The sequence below is a fragment of the Hyperolius riggenbachi genome, chromosome 11, assembly GCF_040937935.1.
Source record: "Hyperolius riggenbachi isolate aHypRig1 chromosome 11, aHypRig1.pri, whole genome shotgun sequence".
NCBI lineage: Eukaryota > Metazoa > Chordata > Amphibia > Anura > Hyperoliidae > Hyperolius > Hyperolius riggenbachi.
In genome coordinates this window covers 200,155,178-200,182,748 of record NC_090656.1, presented here as the reverse complement: position 1 = coordinate 200,182,748, position 27,571 = coordinate 200,155,178, and the positions used below count along the sequence as shown (strand labels likewise).

Sequence of the window (27,571 nt, the reverse complement as noted above, 5' to 3'; positions counted from 1 at the left end):
ATTTTTTACATTTTAGTCATCATGTTAAATCAAATTGTAATCAGCAGTGCTGTATCTTGTATCAGTGTTTATATTTGATGTATATCATTGTCTGTATCATTATGTATCCCTTGTTTGTTTTCTTACATTGTACAGCGCCACGGAATATGTTGGCGCTTTATAAATAAATAATAATAATAATTATTATTTATTTTTACACAATACCAGTTGCCTGGCTGTCCTGCTGAACTCTTTGGGCTTGATTTACTAAGCGGTGCTAACCTACTTAGCATGTCTAAAGTCTTTAGGCGTGCTAACCAGGGTGCTAAGTAGGTTAGCACCGGTTTTCTCAATCTGATCTCACATTTCAACTGAGTTTAAACGGGCTAAGGGCCAGTGCTAAAGTTAACATCGTTTTGTAAATAGAGCCCTTTGGCTGCAGTAGTGTCTGAGTCGCACCAGAAACATGCATGCAGCTAATCTTGTCAGATATTTGTCAGAAACACCTGAGCTGCATACTTGTTCAGGGTCTATAGCTAAGAGTTGCAGCAAGACAGAGGATCAGCAGGACAGCCAGGCAATTTATGTTGTTTAAAATGAAATAACTAGGCCAGCCTCTATATGTCTCTCACCTCAGGTGAGATCAAGTGGTTTGAGATGGTGTATTTACTTAGCCTTGGTAGGTACAGTATAAGCTGTTAATCTGTGCTTATACTGATAGTAAACTGTTGCAGTACTTAAGTACTGTAATTTCCCACTTTAATAGTTGTACATACTGTAGACTCTCTACACTCATTGCATTCTTACTTAAAGGGCCACTCCAGCGGAAAACGTAAACAGTTAAAATCTGACAGAACCAACAGGTTTTGGACTAGTCCATCTCCTCATGAGGTATTTTCTTGGTTTTCAAAAGCATTCCCTGAATGGCAGTTGCTCAGTTTGAACTGCCAAAATAGTGTGAAAGTGAGTAGGGAGGCTGGCTGGCATCTTAATATTTTGGAAGTTAGACTTAGTAGCTGCCGTTCAGGAAATCCTTTTGAAAACAAAAACTAAAAAACCTGAGAATCACCCATGAGGAGAGGGACTAGTCCAAAACCTGTCGGTTCTGTCAGATTTTAACTGGTTACTTTTTTCGCTATAGTGATCCTGTAAGTGCTGATAACATAGTTATGATAAAAAGTAAACTCCTTTTCAATTCTAATATTTTGTGTGTGAAGGGAAAAGATCAATTAGTCCTCAACAGGACTATGATTAACAAAAATGATGAACAAAACATGAAATATTAAACCATGTCATCATTTGTTTCACAAAAACATGTCCTAGTGGACAGGGTCGTGCGCAGCGGGTTAAGGGGGAGGGGGGGGGGGGGGTTGGGGGGTCTGCAGCGGCATACCTAGCATAGTTGCCCCAGTATAGGGTGTTTAGTTGCCCCAGTATGGCTAGTATAGTTACCCCCAGTATAGCTAGTATAGTGGCCAGTATAGTCCCAGTATGGGTAGGTAGTGCCCCAGCATAGCTAGTATAGTAAGAGGACAGTCCCGCGGCCCAATTGCAAACGTCCAATGGACTGGCAGTGGGCCGCAGACCGGTGGTTGGGGAACCCTGATGTAGGAGATATACAGAGACCGCCCTACAGAAAACAAAGTTGCTGCTAAAGGTGTCTCTATGAGATATTAAAGCAGCCATACTATGCCAGGAAAAAAAACACATAAGTAGATAACTACTTGTTCTACTCACAGGATAGATGAATTGTACTGTCCACTATTTGATTTCAGTGAATTTTATATAGTAAATTAAGAGAATTCAGTTCCTGGAATTTGCCATCTTGATTCCCTCTGACTGAAGCCAATCCTGATGTAGTTTCCTCCCTTACTCTTTTTTTCTTCTTCTTCTACAAACTGCACTGTCATAGCTAGGTTGCTTTGTAAATGCGAGTGCACGGGATAGATCAGGTTTCAGCTTCACACTGAACTGCCCACAGCCAATCAGAGAGGAGCAAGAATGTAGAAGGGGTGATGACAAGCTTCTTCTCCTCGGCAATGCACCAAATAGAGGCAGTCTGAGATAAGATTTATTACAGCAGAAACATTTCTGATTAGATTGGAATGCTTGCAGTGCAGGGTAAGGTTGAAGGCTGCATATTAAACACACAGCAGTGGGTAAATGGAATTTGATGTTGTGGCTGATAATCCCTCTTTAAATCAAGAAGCGCACTTTTCACACAGGGCTTGTCAATTTGGCTCTACATTTGTGAAGTACATAATGACATGGCAGAACCTGCCGTTTGATGTTTTGTGCCTGAAGTAAGACTGAAATTATTTTATAACCTGCCAAGGACCAGCTGATTCTTATTATGCCCTGATCAGTAAAACCTTCGAGGTGATAGAGTGCGTACTTTATTTTTCTGATAAATGGATGTAAACACTACACAGGGGGCTGTTAGTGACTCATTTTTCTAATATAAACAGAAAAGCTTAAGTTGTAGAACACATGAAAATCAGTGATGCAAGTACATTGCATTATTCAAAGACTAAACTGTACAGGACAATTACTTGACTCAAATGGTAACTGAACCAACTAGGGGGAATGCGTTACTGGATCTGATAATTTCTAATAGACCAGATAATGTATCAAATGTGCAGGTTCAAGAACATTTGGGAAATAGTGATCACAACATGATAACGTTTGATCTGGTGACTGATAGGCCACGGGGCAGCGGGACCACTAAAACTATGAATTTTAGAAAAGCAAAGTTCAATCAAATTAGGCAGGCACTAAGTTTGGTGAACTGGGATAATGTACTACAAGGGGACAACACTGAAGGGAAATGGCAAGCTTTTAAACGTATTCTCAATCAATATTGTAGTATGTATATCCCATATGGAAACAAAATGTCTAGGAATAAAAAAAGGCCTCTATGGATGAATAGAAAGGTTAGGGATAAAATGAAGAGGAAAAAGAATGCCTATAAGGTCCTAAAACAGGAGGGGACTGAGGCTGCACTAAGCAATTATAAGGAGTGCAATAAAAATTGTAAAAAAGAAATTAGGCTGGCAAAGATCGAAGCTGAAAATCAAATCGCTAGGGATATCAAATCTAACCCAAAAAAGTTTTACAAGTACATCAACTCTAAAAAAAGAAAGGTTGACTGTATAGGAATCCTAAAGGATGAGGGTGGGAACTCAATGGTGGATGACCAAGGTAAGGCAGAGTTATTAAATGCTTTCTTTGCTTCTGTCTTCACAAAGGAAACAGCACTGTTGCAAATTACAGAGGCAGAAGAGTCTCAATCTTCTAACTGTAATATTAAATACTTAACGCAGGAAGAAGTAAAGGCAAGACTAAATAAATTAAAAATAGACAAGGCACCTGGCCCGGATGGCATGCATCTTCGGGTCCTAAGAGAATTAAGTTCAGTTATAGCTAAGCCCCTTTATCTTATCTTTTGTGACTCTCTTGCAACTAGCAGAGTCCCAGTGGATTGGCGTACAGCCCACGTTTTCCCATTATTTAAGAAGGGCAAAAAATCTGATCCAGGAAATTATAGACCTGTAAGCTTAACATCAGTTGTATGCAAACTATTTGAGGGGTTACTAAGAGATACTATACATGACTTCATAGTAGAAAATAATCTTATTTCTCAGCATCAACATGGGTTTACTAAAGACAGGTCCTGTTTGACTAACATGCTCAGCTTTTATGAGGTAGTGAATGCTAATATGGATATTGGGAATGCTGTAGATGTGATATACTTGGACTTTGCAAAGGCCTTCGACACTGTTCCCCACAGAAGTCTGGTGCAAAAGTTGAGGATGCAAGGACTGGGGAAGAGTTTGTGTGCATGGATAGGGAACTGGCTAATGGACAGAAAACAAAGAGTTGTGGTCAATGGATCGTACTCAAAATGGGAGACTGTTAGCAGTGGGGTCCCACAGGGGTCTGTACTGGGTCCAGTGCTCTTCAATTTATTTATTAATGACCTAGTAGATGCAGTAGTGAGCAATGTTGCTATTTTTGCAGATGATACAAAATTGTGCAGAATCATCAACTCTCAGGAAGATAGTGTCATATTGCAACAGGATCTGGATAGGATGGCTATATGGGCACATACATGGCAGATGAAATTCAATGTTGACAAATGTAAAGTCATGCATTTTGGTCGTACCAATGGTCTAGCACCATACAAAATAAATGGGATACAGTTGGGAACATCAAACCTGGAGAAGGACTTAGGAGTACTCATCGACAACAAGTTAAATAATCGTACTCAATGCCAAGCCGCTGCAGCTAAAGCGAACAAAATTTTGGGATGCATTAAAAGGGAAATAAAAACTCGAGATGCTAGCATAATATTGCCCCTGTTTAACTCTCTAGTAAGGCCACATCTGGAATATAGAATTCAGTTCTGGGCACCACATTACAAAAAAGATATTGCCGTTTTAGAGCAGGTGCAGAGACGAGCTACAAAATTGATACGTGGGATGGAAGGTCTCGCTTACCAAGAAAGGTTAGATAAACTGGGTTTATTTAGTCTAGAGAAAAGACGCCTTAGAGGAGATCTAATTAACATGTATAAATACATTAGAGGGCACTATAATAGCTTGGCGGATGAGCTTTTTGTCCCTAGGCCTTCTCAAAGGACTAGAGGACATGAGCTGCGCATGGAGGAAAAACGTTTTAGCCATTTATTTAGGAAAGGGTTCTTTACAGTAAGAGTGGTTAAGATGTGGAATGCATTGCCACAGGAAGTCGTTATGGCAAACTCTATACCTGCATTTAAAGGGGGCTTAGATGCTTTCCTTGCGTTGAAAGACATCCATGGCTACAATTACTAGGTTATGCCTAATGATGTTGATCCAGGGATTTTATCTGATTGCCATCTGGAGTCAGGAAGGAATTTTTCCCATTTGGGGTTAATTGGACCATGCCTGGTGGTTTTTTTTTCGCCTTCCTCTGGATCAACAGGGGTATGTGGGGGACGGGCTGGAGTTGTACTTTGTACTGGTTGAACTCGATGGACGTATGTCTTTTTTCAGCCAAAATAACTATGTAAGAACTATGTAATGTTTGTATCAGAAACACAGAGGCTCCAAAAGTATAAAACAATGTCCGGATTAAAATTAGAGAAAGAGGTACTCACCTCCCCATTGGAGATTGAACGAGATAAACGTTGCACAAGTATTCTTTAATAACGTACTCCAATAACTGCAATGCGTTTCGTGGGACACAGCCCACTTCCTCAGGCAGTGGAACAGGAGCGGCTATAGTTATCAAATCGAGTGTGGCTTTTGAAATGTTTATCTCGTTGAATCTTCTAAGGGGAAAAGAGTACCTCTTCTGCCTCTGTGTTTCGGATACAAGTATCACTAGTCCACCTTTGGGGGAGGGGTCTACCCCCGTTCTTCCTGCCTACAGAGAGCAACATCTTAATCTACCCCGAGGGGACGGATCATGTTCGCCTAAAGCCTTTAAAGGGACCCTGAACTGTTGTTAAAAATGAAATTTGTACTTACCTGGGCCTTCCTCCAGCCCACCGTAGGCCGTGAGGTCCCCCGGCGTCCTTCTGGCTCCTCTCCCGATCCCACTGGCGGCTCCATTAACGGCGACTTTCTGGCTGAAAGTCATCTGTATACTTCCTGGAAGTCCACGCTCTGCGTCATCACAACGGCTGACGTGATAGTCCTGCGCATGCGCGGTTCAGAGTTAGAGAACCACGCATGCACAGGATTGTCACGCCGGCCAGCGTGATGACATGTAGCAGGTAGCGTAATGACGGACTTCCATGGACTTGGACTTCCAGGAAGTATACGGATGACTTTCAGCCCGAAAGTCGACATTAAAGGAGCCGCCAGCAGGACCAGAAGAGGAGCCAGAAGAATGCCGGGGGACCTCGCGGCCTACGGTGGGCTGGTAAGTACCAATTTTATTTTTAACGACTGCTCAGGGTCCCGTTACATTGGATTGCTTGTCAGAAACCTGCCCTTGTGAGTATATCTTATATTTTCTTTTTACCATATTGGACTGAAATACTACACTATAGTGGGCTCTCAATTACTCTGTTATTTAAACTGTAATGTTGTTCATCGTTTGGTGTGGGTCAAGTCTTCCCTACAGCAGGCCCCTTTCTCCAGGGCTCCTGTTGATTCTGAACACTAGAGGCGCTGAAGTCTTCCTGTTACAATGTTGCTCTTCTGCAGAATATTCTATTGCAGGATAACATAAACATTTTACATATGTAGGGATAATATATTCACAGTGGCGGCTATAAATATTCCCCTGACAGCCTCAGCTCTGCCAAACCAGGGAAATGTTTTTCTCTGCAGATTACGGAGGCAAGACTGGCCTTGTCTTCCTGAGGAGGTGGATAAGGACTTGGCAGCGGGTAATTAGTGTAAACCACCGTACTTGCGATAACCATCTTCCAGTAGGAAAATAAAACGATTATATTAAAAACACTACAAAAGTGATCATCTCCGAGTGATTTTTTTTCACTGACTACATCAGCGGTTTTGTAAGACGATCAGGAAGCAGATGTAAACTCCTTTGGTGGGTAGTCCCACACGAGCAATCCAACGGATTCATATTCTTATCGCATCTCTGGCAGAAAACTCCTTTCTGAAGGTCTCTTTAGTGATGGCTTTTATTTGATATTCTCCTTTTAAAGGAGCATACACACACTAGTGTAAAGGAAATCTAAAGTCTAAAAAAACAAAACCACAAAAAAAAAGCATTTTAGGTTACCTGGGGCCACTTGCAGCCCCCTGCAGTTTTTCTAAGCTGGTCACGTCCTTCTGCGACCCTCCAGCAAGCAGCAGTGACACCCCTCGAAGCTGTCCAGCCACATGCTACCTCATCACGTACAGGAAAATCGCTACTGCACATGCACAGAACACTCCAGACAACAGGCGCACGATCAGGGCCGTACATGCACAGAAGCCTCCGACCGGTCAACTTTGAGGGGGTTGCCGCAGCTGACTGAAGGGTCCCGGAGTCACGGCGCAGGTACAGGATGACTGTGGGGGGCTGGAAGAAGCCCCAGTTAAGTTAAACTGCTTTTTTTCACCCTTTAAAGTCGTCTGAGGCGGTCAATAACTATCCCCTCTGCCAATAATCTGGCCTGTGCACAGCAGTCCCTGCCCCCCGCCAGTGATCTGTCAGGCAAGTCAATTTGGCCAGGTGACGGCCAGTAGCTTTATTCTCCCTGATTGCCCCACCCGCCATGTGACGTCACATCTGAGCCACTTCTTTGTCCCTCCACCACCCTGCATTGCAACGGAACGTGCCTGTACAGCTTTGGCCAAGCGATTTCATCTGAGGATTGGGCCCACGCCTGCCAATCACGGCCGCCCACTGCTCCCGTTCTTGATTGCAGTCGATAATCCCGCCTGCGAGGCCATCAACTCTAATTAAGAATGGGAGCAGTGGGCAGCTGGGATTGGTGGGTCTGGCCTCGTCTGATTGGTAGATGGTCTCCCGAAGCCTGCTGAAGGCTCTGTGTGGCAACTTCCTGTTAATCGGAGCCCACGTATGTATACAGGGGGACAGCAGACACTGGTACAACTGATACCCTCGTCCTCGTCCCCCCCCCCCCCCCCCCCCGCCAGGTCAAACAAGGGTAGAGGAGGACACAGAGACAGGTGGCGGACACAATAATTGGTGGGGAAAGGTAAGATGTCCATGCACTATAGACGCATTAGGTTTAGTGGGTTTTTTTCCCCCTGGTTTTCTGGTCCTCTAAACCTAGGGTGCATCTTATAGTCCCAAAAATACTGTAAGTCTGTTGTAAAACAAACAAAACTGAATGGTAACTGAATAGTTTATGGCCAGTTTTATTGTTCCTCTTCTAGGGATCCAAAGATGTTACTACTATAAAATTTAAATAATACACTTCACTATTGATAAAGTATAGGCGAGTCCACATACCTCCACTGAGAGATTCGTTGCCTTTGAGGTATTTTGACCTTCCACAGGCCACCGTATAAGACTCCTGCAGTCCTGAGGAGAGATCAGATTGTGAGGTTATAGATCTGGGAGCAGAAATAAAATGTAGCTCATGCAATAGTGTGATCAGATAATGGAAACTCATACATGGACCATGAATGGATGCCTTCACCAAATGCTGATTGACAGATGCATTTTACTAATGGAAATTGTATAGCAGCTTCTTAAAGGACATCTGAGGTGAAAATAAACGGATAAGAAAAACAATTGTATTGAACTGTCTTCTCCTAAAAATGACTATTTTAAGACATCCTACAGTTTTTTTTTATTTAAATCTAGTTTTTAAGTTTTTACTGTTTCATTGTCTCTGCTCAATGACACATGCATTGAAGTATGCATGTGTCAATCCCCTCCCACACCTCCCGATGCCTGCTCCAGGAAAATGGTCTGCCATGCCTAATAACGCTTCAGATCAATATAGATTATCAAATGCTTATGGATCCGGTTTACGAGAGTAAAACTGGCAGAATAATTTACAGCACAGGTTGTTAAACACAAGGCCCATGGACTGAATGTGACCCTCCTTGCCATTTCAAGTGGCCCTCCAGAGCCTCAAAGACGAGGAACAGCAACAACTCACAGGACCCCTGAACTAAATGGGTCCAACAAGGGGATCTAAGGAGGAGGGCTGATAAAACACACACGCCTACCTACACACCTTTCTCCCTGTCAACACTCTCCCCACACTGCAAATTAGTGCAGTGGAACTGCGGAACATTTACCTGCTCTAGCGGTGTGTTGGATCTCTTCTGTTCTTCCTGGCAGCTGCACGCTCTATGCTTGCATACCACCAGCCCCCGATCACATGACATGCATTCGGAGCCAGAGGTATGCAGCATAGAGCGTGTGGCTGCTAGGAAGAGCAGAGACCCGAAGCAGCACTGGAGCAGGTAAATGTGAACCTTCTCCACTATGCTACTCTAAAGAAGGGGAAAAAGTGGAACAGCCCACCCACATCCCTACAGTCACCATAGTTCTGCCTATTGGTTGGCTCGCCTGTCGTGTCTGCCTGCACACCAGCAGGTTGGTAACTGTTACAATCTTGTGTCACGCTATATGGCTACAGGACGACTATGATATTTGAACTATACTTTGGCTGGGAGTTGAGGACACCCTTCACTCTGTCTCCACAACAATTTTTTCTGAAACAACTAAAGTGCAATTGTTGGATCTCTCCTTAACCCTGCATGTGTCAGGTTGGACTCTTGTTTTTGGGCTGCGCAGCACCTTAATTTTTGATCTATGTGCACATAGTTATAATCAGACATACAGATTTAGTGGATATCAGTGTGGGGTCAGGCGGGTTTGGGGGTGGTAGGGGTTCTGGGGACATCTGTTGTCATATGTTTTTATAAATCTCTTTATGCAAGTGTTTAAAGTTTTGTATTTTTATAACAAATATATTTGTATTCATACAGGCCATACCCCTTCCATAGCTGATCTCAAAAGGTTACGCCATTTAGTTTGAGACTGTTCAGTAAATGTTGAATTTTAACCTCTTTGCCGGTTATCAGGAGCTCAGCTCAGGGTAGGCTGGGCCGATTTGCATAATTTTTTCCGCCGCGCCGATCCGCCTCCCTCCCCCCCCCCCCCCCGGACCCCTACGCAGCCTGGCCAATAAGGGCCAGGCAGCGCTGAGGGGTGGATCGGGATTCCCATTGACGTCCCGTTTCGATGACTTCATCCCGCCCCGTCGCCATGGCGACCGGGAAAGCCCAGCAGGAAATCCCATTCTGAACGGGATTTCCTGCTTACTCCGATCGCCGGAAGCAATCGGAGTGGCTGCAGAGCTGCCGCCGCTCAGCGGCTATCATGTAGCGAGCCCTGGGCTCGCTACATGATTAAAAAAAAAAAAAAAAGTGCTGCGCTGTCTCCTTGCCGGGGGAATTAGACCGGCAAGGAGGTTAATAAAAAATTTGGCCTTCCTTTAAGTTTTAGATTTTGGCCCCGTATGTGATTGAGTTTGACACCCCTGATTTACAGTGATCAAATCTGCTTGAAAATCCATTCGATGTGCAGCATTATTAGGAGGCAGAAGCTACATACAAAGTTTCCTCACTCCAGAATAGCACTGGTTGCAGGAAATAGCAATCTATTATCAATGATTCAATGCTCTACATCGACAAGGGTGGGATGAGGGTGGGAACTCAATGGTGGATGACCAAGGTAAGGCAGAGTTATTAAATGCTTTCTTTGCTTCTGTCTTCACAAAGGAAACAGCACTGTTGCAAATTACAGAGGCAGAAGAGTCTCAATCTTCTAACTGTAATATTAAATACTTAACGCAGGAAGAAGTGAAGGCAAAACTAAATAAATTAAAAATAGACAAGGCACCTGGCCCGGATGGCATGCATCCTCGGGTCCTAAGGGAATTAAGTTCAGTTATAGCTAAACCCCTTTATCTTATCTTTTGTGACTCTCTTGCAACTGGCAGAGTCCCAGTGGATTGGCGTACAGCCCACGTTTTCCCGTTATTTAAGAAGGGCAAAAAATCAGATCCAGGAAATTATAGACCTGTAAGCTTAACATCAGTTGTATGCAAACTATTTGAGGGGTTACTAACAGATACTATACATGACTTCATAGTAGAAAATAATCTTATTTCTCAGCATCAGCATGGGTTTACTAAAGACAGGTCCTGTTTGACTAACATGCTCAGCTTTTATGAGGTAGTGAATGCTAATATGGATATTGGGAATGCTGTAGATGTGATATACTTGGACTTTGCAAAGGCCTTCGACACTGTTCCCCACAGAAGTCTGGTGCAAAAGTTGAGGATGCAAGGACTGGGGAAGAGTTTGTGTGCATGGATAGGGAACTGGCTAATGGACAGAAAAAGAGTTGTGGTCAATGGATCGTACTCAAAATGGGAGACTGTTAGCAGTGGGGTCCCACAGGGGTCTGTACTGGGTCCAGTGCTCTTCGATTTATTTATTAATGACCTAGTAGATGCAGTAGTGAGCAATGTTGCTATTTTTGCAGATGATACAAAATTGTGCAGAATCATCAACTCTCAGGAAGATAGTGTCATATTGCAACAGGATCTGGATAGGATGGCTATATGGGCACATACATGGCAGATGAAATTCAATGTTGACAAATGTAAAGTCATGCATTTTGGTCGTACCAATGGTCTAGCACCATACAAAATAAATGGGATACAGTTGGGGACATCAAACTTGGAGAAGGACTTAGGAGTACTCATCGACAACAAGTTAAATAATCGTACTCAATGCCAAGCCGCTGCAGCTAAAGCCAACAAAATTCTGGGATGCATTAAAAGGGAAATAAAAACTTGAGATGCTAGCATAATATTGCCCCTGTTTAACTTTCTAGTAAGGCCACATCTGGAATATGGAATTCAGTTCTGGGCACCACATTACAAAAAAAGATATTGCAGTTTTAGAGCAGGTGCAGAGACGAGCAACAAAATTGATACGTGGGATGGAAGGTCTCGCTTATCAAGAAAGGTTAGATAAACTGGGTTTATTTAGTCTAGAGAAAAGACGCCTTAGAGGAGATCTAATTAACATGTACAAATACATCAGAGGGCAATATAATAGCTTGGCGGATGAGCTTTTTGTCCCTAGGCCTTCTCAAAGGACTAGAGGACATAATCTGCGCATGGAGGAAAAACGTTTTAGCCATTTATTTAGGAAAGGGTTCTTTACAGTAAGAGTGATTAAGATGTGGAATGCATTGCCACAGGAAGTCGTTATGGCAAACTCTATACCTGCATTTAAAGGGGGCTTAGATGCTTTCCTTGCGTTGAAAGACATCCATGGCTACAATTACTAGGTTATGCCTAATGATGTTGATCCAGGGATTTTATCTGATTGCCATCTGGAGTCGGGAAGGAATTTTTCCCTTTTGGGGCTAATTGGACCATGCCTTGTAAGGGTTTTTTCGCCTTCCTCTGGATCAACAGGGATATGTGAGGGAGCAGGCTGGAGTTGTACTTTGTACTGGTTGAACTCGATAGACGTATGTCTTTTTTCAACCAAAATAACTATGTAACTATGACAACATTTATTATCATTGAACATCAAACCACTGGCCAGATTTCCTTTTAGGCGCCATAGGCAGGTGCCACTATCAGAGAGGCACCTGTTACCAGGGACTGCTTCCCACATCATAATAAGGCCACATATCTTTTGCCGATTTCACCAGGTCAGCATCTTCTGAGCCTGTGCAAGCTTGCGGCTGCGCTCACATGGCTTGGAGCGTTCTGCGCAGGTGCAGAAGATGCAGACCTGGCTAGAATCCTCTACAACGGAGTGGAACCCGGGACACTGGAGCTGCAGCATGGGACAGATAGGCTGCCAAGGGCTGGAGGAAGCCCCAGGTAAGAAGATTTTTTTTTTCCAGCTCACACCTTCCCTTTAAAAGGAAATAAATATGGCAGTCTCCATATCCCTCTCATTACAAATGTCCTTTAAAATACCCAGCGCCATCGACTGTTTATCATCCCCCTACGCTGGTGCAGAATACAAAAACTACCTGTGCAAGCGAGAAAAAGTTAACTGAAATGATCACAATCCGTGTAGTGCTCAATCATTTCATATTTGTACATACCTGAAGTGAAAGGAATATGGAGGCTGACATATTAATTTCCTTTTAAACAATGCACATTGCCTGGCTATCCTGCTGATCTTCTGCCTCTAAATACTTTTAGCCATAGACCCTGATCACGCATGCAGAACAGATGTTTCTGACTGAAGTCTGATTGGATTAGGCATATGCTTGTTTCAGGTGGGTGAGTTAGACACTACTGCGGCCAAATAGACCAGCAGGACTGCCAGGCAACAGGTATTGTTTCAAAGGAAATAATTATGGCAGCCTCCATATCCCTCTCACTACTAACGCTACTTTAATATTACTCTTTCACCATACAGTAGGGTTATGGGGGACTAATATGTATTACTGATGGGTGGGGCTTAAAGTGCTATATTCCTTTCTGGCTATAGGCCCCTGAGATATAAAATTATACATCCTGGCTGCCATCTGAAAGTGGCAATGGACAATCCTGAATGCCACCAAACTTTGTTTAACCACTTGCCGACCGCACGCTTATACCGTGCGTCGGCAAAGTGGCAGCTGCAGGACCAGCGACGCAGTACTGCGTCGCCAGCTGCAGGCTGATTAATCAGGAAGCAGCCGCTCGTGTCAATTCACGGCGGGAGGCTAAATGTAAACACAAGCGGAAATAATCCGCTTTGTTTACATTGTACGGCGCTGCTGCGCAGCAGCGCCGTAAGGCAGATCGGCGATCCCCGGCCAATCAGCGGCCGGGGATCGCCGCCATGTGACAGAGGACGTCCTGTCACTGGCTGCACAGGACGGATAGCGTCCTGTGCAGCCCGGATCACTGGGGGGACAGGTAGGAGAGGGAGGGGGAGGGAATGTCGCCGCGGAGGGGGGCTTTGAGGTGCCCCCCCCGCAACATGCCACCAGCAGGAGCGATCAGACCCCCCTGCACATCATCCCCATAGGGGGGAAAAAAGGGGGGGCAATCTGATCGCTCTGCATGCACCCTGATCTGTGCTGGGGGCTGCAGAGCCCACCCAGCACAGATCCCATCAAACAGCGCTGGCCCTTAAGGGGGGGTAAAGGGTGGGTCCTCAAGTGGTTAAAAAAGAACCAGAAAAGGCTGTGCTAGGAATAAGTAATAAGCTTAAAGGGACTCTGAGCAGTCCAGAAACTATGGAAAGATGCATACCAGCTGTATGGAGCTGCCGACTTTGGGGGAAAGTATACCATTTTGAAGCTCTCTTTCTCCTCTTTCCAACGATATATAAACCGCCGTCATACGCCTTTTAATTTTCGCTATTTGCGCGATCTAAATCGCGGCAAATGCGATTTCGATCGCCAAAAATAACGAAAACTAAAAGGCATAAGGCGGCGATGGTATGCATCTTTCCATAGTTTCTGCACTGCTCGGAGTCCCTTTAAAGATTTTCCTTCTGCCCTGTGTAAGAGTTCAGGTCCATTTTAATAAGTAATACACCAGCATCATTAATTTTACTGTTCAAAAAATTTCAAACAATTGTGATTCTGCGTAAAACGGAATACAAAGACCTGTAGATAATGCAATCATTTTAATACAACATAGTACAAGCAAACTGATAAATGTCACTGTGTATGAAAAACACACACCCATTTTGAATTTGAGGTCAGCAACACAATTTAAAAAGTTGAGACAGAGCAAAAAAAAAAAAATAAATGGAAGGAAAAGTTGTAGAATGTTAAAAATACCCTGGTTGATAACTAAATAACTACATACTGTATCTAAACATTTCAATAGAAAAGATGGAGAGGGGCGCACCACTCTGTGAAAAACACTAAATGGAAAAATTGTGTTACAGTTTAATAAAAATGTTTATCTACAATCTATCTAAAATGGTGAAGAATTTGGGGATTTCATCCAATTAAAAACAGACCGGTTCAGTCATGGAAATCACTGCGTTGGCTCAGAAATGTTTACAAAATCCAATGTGTGAACATTTGAGTTTATTGCTGCTATTTGATGGACAGAGGCAAAATAGAAAAGGGTCGTCCAGTCTTATGATTTTAATTTTTTAGCAATCATCGAGGCCATATTCTCCGGGCAAAAGAGGAGAGCTTCGTGGTACTAATAGGTTACACATCTGGAAAGGCTGAAAGATCTATGCACTGTATATATAGGTTTTGAAAGAACATGTGCTTCCATCCAGATAACATAATTCTGATGAAAAGTCTTACTTATTGTAGCAAGTCCATGCCTAAACTGTATCCTGCATGTATTACAGCAGCATTGCTCCATTGTAAAAGGTTATAATTGTAGTCAATATGCATTAAATCCAAATGCAAGCTAGAATAATTAGCATCTCATTGTCCAACACTAGTCTGAAGTAGGGATGGTCAAGGAGATTTAAGAAACTCTGTGTTAACAGATTTCATGATAATTTTAAGTAAATGTCTGTCACGTGGGAATGGAGCAACCAAAACTCAGCAGCCTGTTAGGTTTACAGTTGGGGAACATCAGCTCCTCCGTCCCCTTCCCAGGATGCACACTATACTCTGATCGCCTTGAGTACCAGGGCTGTGGAGTCGGTACAAAAATCTTCCAACTCCAACTCCTCAGTTTATGAAACCACGACTCCGACTCCAATTCTGATTCAGGGTACCCAAAATTGCTCAGACTCAGACTTCTCGACTTCGACTCCTTAGTCTAATACTTAACAGGGCTGCGGATTTTATACAAAAATCATCTGACTCAGACTCCCGACTCCTCAGTTTATGAAACCAGGGCTGTGGAGTCGGAGGTGGAGTCGGTGCAATTTTGGGCACCCGGAGTCGGAGTCGTTGATTTCATAAACTGAGGAGTCGGAGTCAGGAGTCTGAGTCGGATGATTTTTGTACAAAATCCACAGCCCTGTTAAGTATTAGACTAAGGAGTCGGAGTCGAGGAGTCGGAGTCTGAGCCATTTTGGGTACCCGGAGTCAGAGTTGGAGTCGGAGTCGTGGTTTCATAAACTGAGGAGTCGGAAGATTTTTGTACCGACTCCACAGCCCTGTATGAAACCACGACTCCCGACTCCAGGTGGCCAAAATTGCCCCGACTCCACAGCCCTGTTGAGTACCCTGGTACACACATCCAGTTTTAGTTGGCTAATCACTGACCAATTTTACCACTTCCATGTAGTGTGAGGGCCAACAGATTTTGAGTAGTATAAGCTGATTGTGTAGGTAAGCTCTCATACTACTTGGAAGTGGCACAACTGTCAAATCTATGGGCAATTTAAATTGGATGTGTATATAGAACCTAAAGCCTGGTACACACTTTCAATTATGACTGGCAAATCACTGACCAATTTTACCATGTCCATGCAATCTGGTTCATAGTTTATAGTATTCCAAACCTGTTGACCCTCATATTACATGGACATGGTAAAATTGTCAATGATTGGCCAATCATAATATGTAGAAGGAGGCACTCCACAGGCTGGAACTTTCGTTCACTATCTAGTGGGTGGTGGTGGTAGAAAGTCACACCTGATGAAGGGCGTAGCCCGAAACATATAGTGTGCAGACATTGCCAATAAATGTGAGCCAAAGTTCCAGCCTGTGGAATACCTCCTTCTACATATTATAGTGCCTCTTTGTGGAGCAGGGGTGGTTCACCTGCCTGGAGAAGTGCACCGGCACTGTAGCTCTCCGAACAAGGATAGAGCAGAGATGGGAAAACACAACCCATCCTCTAACATTGGCCAATCATAATTGAAAGTGTGTACCAGGCTTGAGGGGTTCTAAATGAGTTGCACACTTGCTACCAGTTGACCATTTTCAATATACTTGACATCAGCAGGTCCGATGGTCTGAACATGCCTTCAGATGGCGGCAGGAGAGGCAGAGCTCACACTCACCAGGGACGGAGTAGACAAGCGAGGGGCAGAGGATGAAGCATCGCTCGCTGACGCCATTCTTCACACATTGCAGAAGAGCCTTGGGGGGCGTAGAGTCCACGCCGAGACCCTCCACCTCTAGGTGAGACAAAACAGAAATGCAAATAGGAGAAACACCAAGGGAGCAAATGCGGGAGAGAGAGGATACAGGCATCAGAAAAAAGAGGGGATTGGGGAGAGGAGGCATAGAAGGGTGAAGTGGAGGGAAGTAGATGGGAGGTAGCAGAGTAAAAAGTGAAGGAGAAGAAGCAAGGAAAAAGACGAGCAAAGGGATGAGAGGATAGGCCAAAGAAGAGAGAAACATGAAAGCTGCACCAGACAGGAAAGTATCCGTTGGGAGGAGCCAGACAGAGAGGGTTGGTCAATGAGATGCAAGCAATTCCCAGTCTATGCAGAATTATGCAAATGTATGCAGCTTGACAATGGGCCAATCAAGTGAAGCGGTGGTGAGATTTCTCATAAATCTTTATCAACTCGGAATTACTTACCTCTCATAAATCCTCCAAAATGATGAGATAGAGAAGTGAAGACACAAAGAAATTAAGGCAGGTGGGGTTCTTAAAAAACATGGATACGGTACAGCAAACTCCCCATTATGCAGAACTCAGGCAACCGGAAGTCTTGACTATCCAGCATGCCTGAGGGGGATACCGGGAACAGAACTTTTAGGGGTTTGAAGGGCATTGCAGAGCATAAACTACTTACTGATCCTCAGGGCACCATCTTCTACGCATCCTGCAGCTCCCAGCAGCTTTTCGGCATCTGTACATGGCTCCGGGCGTGTCACCTGACCTGAAGTGGGTCAGATGTCTTTCAGGAGCCATACACAGAGGACATCGGAAAGTCGCTGGAGCTGTAGGAAGTGTAGAAGATGGAGCCCGGAGGATCAGTAAGTAGTTTCTGCTGCAAGGAAGGGGGTTGTGCTATTTTTGACCAGTTGCTCAAGCAACCGGCAAAGACACACATCTGGCATCAGGCAATCCCCAAATGTATATATTTGGGATTTTGCTGTATATAAAAGACAAACACTGGTCACTTTGATAGGTACACCGGTTTAACTGCTTGTTAGCAGAAACAGCAACAATGCATTTTTGCATCTACATACAGTGAAGACAAGTTGCTGAATTCAAACAGAGCATCAGAATGGGGAAGAAGGAGGATTTAAAAATGTCAGATTTTGAACGTGACATGGTTGTTGGTTCCAGAAGGGCTGTTCTGAGTATTCCAGAAGCAGCTAACCCAATGGAATTTTTACATAGTACTTATGTAGTATTTACAGAGAATGGTCCATCCCTTGCTGATGTCAGAGGTGTATTATATACTACCTGTCAACATTGTCAGTTGAGCAAGGTTTACATGCCACAGCCTATCTGGGTACAGTTGCTGACCATACCGAATCTCATAATGACCACAATGTAGCGGTCTTCTGATGGCTGCTTCCAGCAGGATAATGCACCAAGTCAAAAAACTCACATCATCTCATACTGGTTTTTTCAAGAGTTCAATGCACTCAATTGACCTCCAGTCACCAGACCTAAATCCAATAGAGAACCTTTTTGGATGTTGTGGAATGGGAGAAACATATAATGGATGGCCAGCTGACAAATCTGCCGCAACTGTGTGATCCATCCCATCATGTCAACATGGACCAAAACCTCTGAGGAATGTTTCCAACACCGTGTTGAAACTATGCCATTTTTAAGAATTTAAAGAGAACCCGAGGTGGGTTTGAAGAATATTATCTGCATACAGAGGCTGGATCTGCCTATACAGCCCAGCCTCTGTTGCTATCCCAAACCCCCCTAAGGTCCCCCTGCACTCTGCAATCCCTCATAAATAACAGCCACGCTGCTGACAAACAGCTTGTCAGAGCTGGCTGTGTTTATCTCTATAGTGTTAGTCTGCTGCTCTCCCCGCCTCCTGCAGAACTCCAGTCCCTACCTGCATCCCTTCCCTCCCTGCTGATTGGAGGGAAGGGACGGGGGCAGGGACCAGATCTATGCAGGAGGCGGGGGAGCAGCTGAGACTGACACTACAGATGTAAACACAGCCTCACAGCGCGGCTGTGATATATGAGGGATTGCAGAGTGCAGGGGGACCTTAGTGGGGTTTGGGATAGCAACAGAGACTGGGCTGTATAGGCAGATCTGGCCTCTGTATGCAGATAACATTCTTTAAACACACCTCGGGTTCTCTTTAAGGACAACTGACCTGAGAGGGATATGGAGGCGGCCATATTGTTTTTCTTTTAAACAATTCAAATGTCATGGCAGTAGGAAACAGATTTTATTTCCCACAAAGCAACAAGGTTCACAGACAGGACACTGTCAAGGCCATGGTCGTGACATCACACTGTGGGAGGGGTTTCACCACTATATCAGTCATACAGACCCGTGATTATCTTTTTTGAGAAAAGGTAAAGATTTCTTGTGGGAAAGGGGTATCAGCTACTGATTGGAATGGAGTTCAATCCTGAGTTAATGTTCCTCTTTAAGTTTGACTGCATTTGCCGCATGCTTGTTTAATTCAGACACTATTGATGCATGAAAGATCAGCAAAATGCCAGAGAACTGCTATTGTTTAAGAGGAAGTAAATATGGCAGCCTCCATCTCCCTCTCAGGTCAAGCTGTCCTTCATGGCAACAGAGAGTCCAACCCAATAGTAGCAAGGTGTACCTAATAAAGTGACCAGTGAGAGTATAGGCAAGAGTATCTGAAAGAGAAAGAGGTAGTAGATGGGTATAGATACACAGAAAGCAGTCAGAGCCTAGGAGAGAGCATCAGGGTACAGATATACAAGTGACAGAGGAAAAGAGAACAGAGAGAGGATGGATGTGGGTGAGAGAAATTCTTCAATGACGAATTTGTGATATATGCAGTTCAACCACAACACTGAAAGTGATCATACTAATCCCCAAATCCTATTATCTCCATTATATCTCAGTCTAATGACTTACAGCATTATAAGCAGAGACTGCAGAACCTCCTTACCTCGCCAGAGAACATATGAAGGGTCACAGTTACAATATGGATGGACCTGGTCACATTAATGACATTTACAATGAAGTCTACAAGTATCACTACACAGACGGTAAAGGGTTAAGTAAGACAAGAGATGGAGCTGCAACCAGATGTGGAGGACTCAGATGAGATGCGGGAGTTATTCAGCCTTCACAACACATTTACTTCCTGAACAAAATGGTGGCAGCAGACGGACCTCCCAGCATGCAATGCAAGAACCGTCAACAGGCAAAGGTGGAACACAGAACAACTCTAGTGAAGTTTTATGCAACACAGAGAATGGCAAACACATACACACAACATGCATGTAGAGCATCCACAACATGAGAAAAGATGCAAGTATGAAGTATCTCCTGTTTTTCACATGGTACAAATTTGATACATGATGGAAACACGATATTTTGAGGTAACAGTGATGTTGAAGTGATCAAACCTAATATGGATGACATTTTGCCCCCCCCCCCAAATATATAAGTGCAGCATGCTGAGCCTTTTAGTTCTCCAGAATCAACCTGCGTCACATGGCAGTACAGTGTATCGTCAGAGCTGGGGGCCGGGCTCTTCTGTGGTAGACCCATAGGGAATGAGGAAACAGACTCTTACCCACACAATCCTTGCGGTTCCAGTGTAGCTTGTAGCGAGGGGGACACTGGCAGTAATAATCGCCCAGCGTATTGACACAGATGTGTTCACAGCCGCCATTGTTCATGCTGCATTCATTGATGTCTAAACAAAATATGAAATAGAAATGATTGATTACAAACAGTAGTTTGTGTCTCGCCCCCTCCCAAAACGGTGAAAATTTCTATGCAGTAGTTTGTGTCTTGTCCCCCTTCCACAATGGTGACATTTCTTTGCAGTAGTTTGCCTCCTTTTCCCCCACAATGGTTAGATTACTCTACAGTAGTTTGTGTCTCCATGGTGAATTTCATATGTGGGGGTAATTGGTGCATTTCATGCCTAAGAATGGTACATTTTATATACAGGGGTGTTTGGTGCATTTCATATATGGGGTAATTACTGCATTTACAGTCATTTTCATTTCCATTTAGAGTAATTGTTGCATTTCATATTTGGAGGCGATTTAGGCATTTCATATGTGGGGATGATTGGTGCATTTTATATATGGGGTTGATTAATGCATTTTATATATGGGGTTGATTAGTCCATTTCATATGTGGGGATTATTGGTGCATTTTATATATGGGGTTGATTAGTCCATTTCATATGTGGGGATTATTGGTGCATTTTATATATGGGGTTGATTAGTCCATTTCATATGTGGGGATTATTGGTGCATTTTATATATGGGGTTGATTAGTCCATTTCATATGTGGGGATTATTGGTGCATTTTATATATGGGGTTGATTAGTCCATTTCATATGTGGGGATGCACAAAACTTAAAGTAATAAACCTCCATAATCCATTTTTTCAGTAAATATCAATGTTGACCCTCAACTTGGTTTAAGTTTTTATTTTCAGCCACTGTCTATTGGACACCCCTGCTCTAAATTAAACCTGTACTGCAGAAGGTACAAAAGGTAACAGATGGGAACAAGAGAAGGTCAGAGACATCACTGAATTATATTTCTGGACCCTATTAAAAGGTTACTTATTGAGCAATCTCACTTGAGAGAAGCAGAGATATCCATGCAAGCATACACACCGATGAGCGTTATGAATTATATCATTAAAAAAGTGTAGTGTAGGTTTAAATAATGAAAGCAGATCAGAGACTAAGTAGTTGGCAATCTGATCTTCCTACACTAAAATTCCAGATTTTTTCCCGACCATGACACTGTATGGAGTTTCTATGGCCTTCTCTTGTATGTGCAGGCTTCCTCTGTCACTTTGACCAGCGTTGAGGGTCGAGTAAATTTGCACGGCAGATCACTCACGGGTCAAGGGTGGCCAGCTGCCGTACACACGCCTGATTGTTGGCTGAGATGGTTGTTATCGGCCGCCTCAGCCAACTTAAAGGTCCGTACACACGCCGGACTGGAGGCAACGACGGGTCCGTCGTCACCTACCGCTGGGTGGGCATTCCAACGACAGGCGGATCGCTCAGAAACAGCCGTATCAGTCCGCCGACAGTGCGTACACACGCCGGACTGTCGTTGGAACGCCTGTTATAATTTAAGTAGGCCTCAGTTATTTGGACTGAGTTAGTCAAAAAGGCTTGATGAGCAGACCTGCCCTTTAAGGGAATTTTCTCTGAAGAGAGAAAATCTGCAGTTCTGTCAGCAGAACTAGAACATACCAAGAAGCTGTTCTGAACAAGGCCGCAGGTCTCCCTGACCTGGGCCTGGAACAATAAACATCAGTCATGTTTTGTAAATATTCACATTCCTGCATGTATGTCAAATGTCTCATTGATTATTAATCGAGTAGGCGGGTATGATGACACCATGAGTGGGTCCACCAATAGACTGATATAGGGGGTGGCGAAGATGATGTCATATTTAACTCTTTCCTAGCCGGTATTAAATCTGGAGCGAGCGATGGAGAACTCACTTCTGCTTCTTCCTTCTGCACTAGCTCGCAAGGCCGACTTGGACCTCTAAGCATGTTCTTCCTTTATGTAATCTGATATAATGTTTGCTGTACATAGGTAGTTTAGTGGAACGTAGGTTAGCAAGAAGGTACCTGATAGACTTCCGCAGGGAGTCTAATCATGAGCTTATAATGCAACATGAAGATTTGCATAGCTAGGATATGATGACTGTATCTATCTGTCTTTCTGTGACTTGAATAAATAACGGAAACATTGGAGAAGCCTGAGAAAGTCTATCTACTGTTTGCTGTGTGGAGAGTCAAGTGATCTCACAGTCTGTGAGACGATGGTGTCGAAGCAAGGTGATAAGAACAGTTTATAACAGTGGTGCCTGAAATCCTTCCCTGCCTAGCTATACAGGCAGACGGGGCCGGGGCCGAAGAAAGTGGTTTCAAGATATTCCACAGCAAAGCAAGCGGAATAGACGGACGCAGACGGTAAAGCTTATCAAGCTGATACTGATAAGTGGGAGTGTGCGGGAGCCAAGCACACAGCTGCAATTCGAGAGAACCAGCGGCGACACTCGTGGATGTTAAACTTTGACTGACAGTGCACATCAGTCACAGCCTAAACCGGATCACAGGTGACTGGAAGGCTCCGAGGCCGGCTGGCAGCTGCCGCTGGAGATTGATCCGCTGAGCCAGTGTGGGTACACAGAGCTGACGCTCAGTAGTTCCAGAGATCCACTCAGTGTCGTGGAAAGTTGCCAAAAGCTGGTCGAATTCGCAGGCTTACAAAGTCTTCTGCTCAGGCAAGTATGTTTTACGTTGTTGTGTTGCATTATCTTTATTGTATGAGAGGAGGATAATGTGTTAATGTGTATATTCTGTGTTAATTGCAGCATGGTGGCTGCGGGCTGTTGTATATTTACGGAGTGGTTATCTCTGCATTTGTCGCAGGTATGTTTTTGCTGGAAAGAAGTCGATTGGGTTTTTTTTCTCTCTTCTCTTCTCTCCCCGTCTCTACGGAGGCTGGGAAAAAGGGGGGGGGGGTCCCCCGCAGCAGGAGATAAGCCAGCGGTGCTTCTGTTAGTACTGGATGTGAGGGAGAGGTGATAGAGAGGAGCGTAGTGAGAGGTGCAAGCTTATCTATTTCCAGTCAGAGTTGCTAACATGCTTGTAAATATCTGCATCTGTTATGTTGTTCAGCCAGCTCGTCTGTTGTTCGTCTCAGTAATAGCGCTGTAATAGTTCTGAGTTATGGCTGAGATAAGCTGCAGATGAGTTGTGGAGAGAGGGGATAGAGGGAGAGAGGAGGAAAGCGAGTGTCTTTCTGTTTGTGAGATGTTCTGCACGTTTCTCGCATTTCCAGTCGGTGCTGCTGCTAACATGTTTTTTCAATGTCTGTATTGTGTTGAAGTTCGAGCTGGGATGCTAACAGTTAAAACAGTTACAGTGGTTTGGAGTCGTATAGCTCGCTCGGGCGGTTCTTAGTTATGTCTGTGATAGAGTGAGAAAGATTCCTGCGTCTCTGGGGATCCGTATGTCTGATTGCAGTTCGGATTACAGCTGAGACGTGAAGGAATGCTGAGGCTGATTTTTGGGCACTGTGGATAGATGCTGTGTGTAACTATGCATAAAAAAATGTATGTTCTATTTGATTTTGTTCTTTCCTAAGGTATAGGAACGAGAGGCTGTTATGGGAGCAGCCATCTTGGCTGGCAGTCCAGGACTCAAAATGGCGGCAGTGGAGAGAGCCCGCCCCCGTGAGTCATGGCCCCCACACGTCATGGCAGGGGGGGAGGAGGGGCTGGGGGATCCACGTCACGTCAGGCTGTGCTCGCGGCTCCGGGCAGAGCAGCTGAAAGGAAGGGGGGTAGAAATACAGAGACATTCTCCTGTGTGTCTCGGTTCTCAAAGTATTTCCCCAGAGCTTTTTCCTGGGTCCATGGAAAGGAATGCCAGAATAGGAAGTGTTTCCCAGCTAGGTGCGGGGACACACGTAGCAGTGCAGATCAGGAAAGGGTCTGTACTGGGTTGCTTATGGGATTATTCCTGTAAGTGGGGCACCTTAATGGGTGGTGCAGCATGAGTTCCCAGTAGAGTATAGGGGGGGACAGTGCATCAGGGGGTGCCGGAGTTGGAAAAAAGGGAGTTGACCAATTCGGGTTTCCGTCGCCGCTTCTGCAGAGCGGTATAGTTTTTTCCGGTTTTGTCATGAACAGGGCCAGAGCTGGACTGAGAGGTCTATGCTGGGCTGGAGCTGTTTTTGTGTGCGTTTTTTTTTCGTCCACTGATTGGTCAAATATGTTTTTTCCAGCTCCTATCAATTGTAGCACAAAGAACAAGGACTGACAACAGTTCATGGGGCAATTATACAGATGATAAAATTGCCGTTTACAGAGTGACAGTGTATCAGTACGGTGTTTGCCATGTGGCTACCTACCAAGTGGGCATTCAGGGATCTGCATACAGGCATGTGACGCTGGTATGCTTAGCCCTGCACCCTGTGTAGTTTAAGTGCAAAGTGCTCCTTCCTACAGGGAGGCAGCCAGTTTTTTTTGGTAGTTTAGGTGGTGGCACGGCAAACATTGATCAGAGGGTACAACACACAGAACTTCTAGCAGAGCTGGTATCGCAATGAAGTTCTAGATAAGTAAATGCGATAATGAGTAAGAGCATTGCAGGCTCACCTGCAAAGCAGCAACAGGTGTGGCATCCGTAATCTGTGCATGCGACGGCCGCGCATGGACAGATAAGGGGGGATGTGGAGTGAGCTGCAATGGGGTGAGAGCTTCCAAAGGTGAAGCGAGCTTCCAAAGGTGAAGTCCGCGGGAGCATATTTAAAACAGGTAAGTACTGAGGATAGTACTGAGGTAGGGGGGTGAAGTTTAACTCCAATCTACCAATAAGAGTAAACAGAGTTCATGAGAACCATAAAGCAACGAGATCAATTACGATATATATTGATCAATCTAAAGTGTAAAGAGTACAAGCCGCAGGGCGAATCCCAAATCATTAATAAGAATTGATTTGTTCGTATTTCGATTTCAGGTGTTTGGCAATATGGATTTGAGACAGATGCAGTGCTGGCAGCAAAGATGGAGATGTCAGTCGGATAAGCGAAAGGTTCCAGATGCCGATCTAAGCTTGGAGGAACACGAGATTCCTGAAATCGGAAAGAGACTAAAACACGAGATTCCTGAAATCGGAAAGAGACTAAAACACGAGATTCCTGAAATCGGAAAGAGACTAAAACACGAGATTCCTGAAATCGGAAAGAGACTAAAACACGAGATTTCGGAGATCGGAAAGAGACTAACAAAACTGTCGGAGCAAAGCATAATGCAAAGTGCTAATGTTTTTCTTTCCCAGGGTGGTGCTTTTATAATGAAGAGTACCATGCTGATGGTGATCCTAGGTTGCCATTCCGTCCTAGGAGAACGAAGAGAGGACATTCTCATGTATAATAAGGGGTTAATGAGAATGCAAGGCCCAAGCATGTTAATGTTGGGTGACAAAGGTACTGATCCTTTCACACCTCCCTCCGCTTGGCACAGATGGACCATGCAGGGACGGAGGAAAGAAGCACTTGTGCCAGGAGAAAGCAAATTTCATGGCACAAGGTGGGTGAAAGGTCTGAAGGGTCAAGTGTGCGGGCAGTGGGAATTTAATGGCAGTGTAAATCTGCTATTGAATGCCACACTCCCAGAATCGATGCACCGATCCAAAGGTTTGTTAAAAGGTACATTGCAGTACAATGGGTACATGCAAAAGGTGGAGTGTGTGATTCAGGGGTACCTAGTCTTGGTTATGCAGAGTGAGATGGTTCCAGATTGGAGAGGAACGAGCAGGAGGCGTCAATTCTCTTACCAGAGAGACGCAGGGGACAACATCACACTCTGGAGCTACCAACAGAGAGTGCCTCTAAAACAACTATACACACGTAAAGGCTGGAAAGCCAAGGGTGGGTGGTTCTCGAAACAAGAAGTAAAAATCTAGATCAAGCCACATTTCCAGGTGACAAAGAGGGTGGGGAGAGCGGTCCCGGGGGAGGGAAAGCCCACACAGGGAACCCCATTCACACCACACGGGTCACAACAGGGGACGATATTACACAGTCCATATGCAGCAGCTTATCCTCAGGATAGTTGGGTAAGTGAAGAGGTACTCTTAATCGAAAGATTGCAGAGAGTACAGTCTTCCCGACCTCAGGTACATATGGTGCCTCAGGATGTAAGGGGGGAAGAGGTCCAATCAGGACAGCTGGGGACATATTTTGTCAGCGAGAGATTGGACAAGGGGAGGTATATTAATTTTTCTGGAGAAGGATCCTTTGCATGGCAGCTTCGAGATGTTTGGGTGAACAAATGGAAACGGTGCAACATTCCTTTAGGCACCGCTACTTCCTTAGTTCCCACCTCAACCCGTGTCTTACACCAGGACCTGAGAGGTCAACTTTTTTTGGTGCTAGACGGGGAGGTGAAGCAAGTAGAGTTGTCCTCATGCGGGCAATTCTTGCAGAAGTATCTGCGTTGGCCGGGGCAAGCCAAATTTAGTGAAGAAGCCTGCAGGCTCAATAACGCAGAATGCGAGGCTACCATTCAAAAGATCCACCCTGAAGCCCAACCGATAGTTCCGGTGGCTGAAGGAAAGGTTTGGTTTTTTAACATAAGGTCTAATGATACATTCAAGGTATATTCTCATAATTGTTCCGATAAGGGGGAGTTTCCAAGGGGAACATATTGTGTGAGTGGAGATCCCATATGGATCCTGTCATCCAGGTTTGATGACGTTGTTTCTCAAATTGTTAAGAGAACTCGGAAGGTCAAAGCCTCACGGGTAGTTCCCGTCCTGAAAGAGAACACGACATGGGACAAAGGGGAACAGGTTTTGATCCAAGCCGACCACATTTTGTTACAAAGGTTAAACAAACAGTACACTAAGTTAGAGGTAAGATTTCACCATGATACAGGTGATCTTAACGAGGTAGAACACAAAAATGAGCAGGTGAGTTCCAGTCTGCCCTGGTGGACAAAGGTTCCGGTGATGTTCCAGGGACACTCGGACGGGGCATCTGCAGTTCCAAAGTTCTTTCTACACCCACTGGTCGTCTGGATGGGGATGACAACTTTAGGCATCATTGTCCAGGTGAGGTTGCGGGTTAAAATTCCGTAAAATAAATTAACCTGGTCCAGAGATTGGTGCCTCATAAACAATCTACTGAACCAATAGTTTAAATTAAGGGATCAACAGGGTTACGGGTATAGGTTTAGTAGTACCTAGGAGCTGATTGTATAAAGGCGCTCTTTTAGAAGGCACCTGGCACTGCTCCGTTTTGTAACAACCAAACGAGTTTCACTTTTCTGTGGTCATGCAAGTTTGTGAGTGATACGCAAGTGACGCAAATGCTGAGCATGTGGTATTGAGGGACTTAGAAGTAGGGCTTCCCCCGAGAGCCTGGTTACAGGAAGACCAAGAGGTCTTGCTCTCTCTCTTCCAGGGGTAACCACCGAGAGCAGAGAAGTTGTGTGAGCACGAACATCGAAAAGTGAAACATAAACGAAAGAAACCAGGTACTGGGAGGTTCAGACGCTGGGATCTGCGGGTCAAGCCGTTTTAGGGGGGATT

At 44.6% G+C, this 27,571-nt stretch overlaps 1 protein-coding gene and 1 long non-coding RNA gene across 6 annotated transcripts in view; one reads left to right on the top strand and one right to left on the bottom strand.

The window, feature by feature from the left end:
- The window catches only part of LOC137538181 (uncharacterized), a 209,781-nt gene extending 188,876 nt beyond the window's left edge, over positions 1-20,905 (top strand). The window contains exons 4-5 of the long non-coding RNA XR_011024703.1: positions 16,325-16,506; positions 19,369-20,905. This is a non-coding gene — a long non-coding RNA (uncharacterized lncRNA). The remainder of the gene's footprint in view (positions 1-16,324; positions 16,507-19,368) is intronic.
- Positions 1-27,571, bottom strand: part of SCUBE2 (signal peptide, CUB domain and EGF like domain containing 2) — a 162,896-nt gene that overhangs the window by 44,760 nt on the left and 90,565 nt on the right. For 4 of the 5 annotated variants that reach the window (XR_011024702.1, XM_068260196.1, XM_068260198.1 and 1 more), the window contains 3 exons: positions 20,049-20,171; positions 16,386-16,502; positions 7,903-7,974 (listed from right to left, as the gene is read on the bottom strand). Coding sequence is in view for 4 of the 5 variants with exons in the window: in XM_068260196.1 (XP_068116297.1) it covers positions 7,903-7,974; positions 16,386-16,502; positions 20,049-20,171 (312 nt within the window). In the remaining variant the exon portion in view is untranslated. The remainder of the gene's footprint in view (positions 1-7,902; positions 7,975-16,385; positions 16,503-20,048; positions 20,172-27,571) is intronic. The other variant, XM_068260199.1, reaches the window with a different exon arrangement.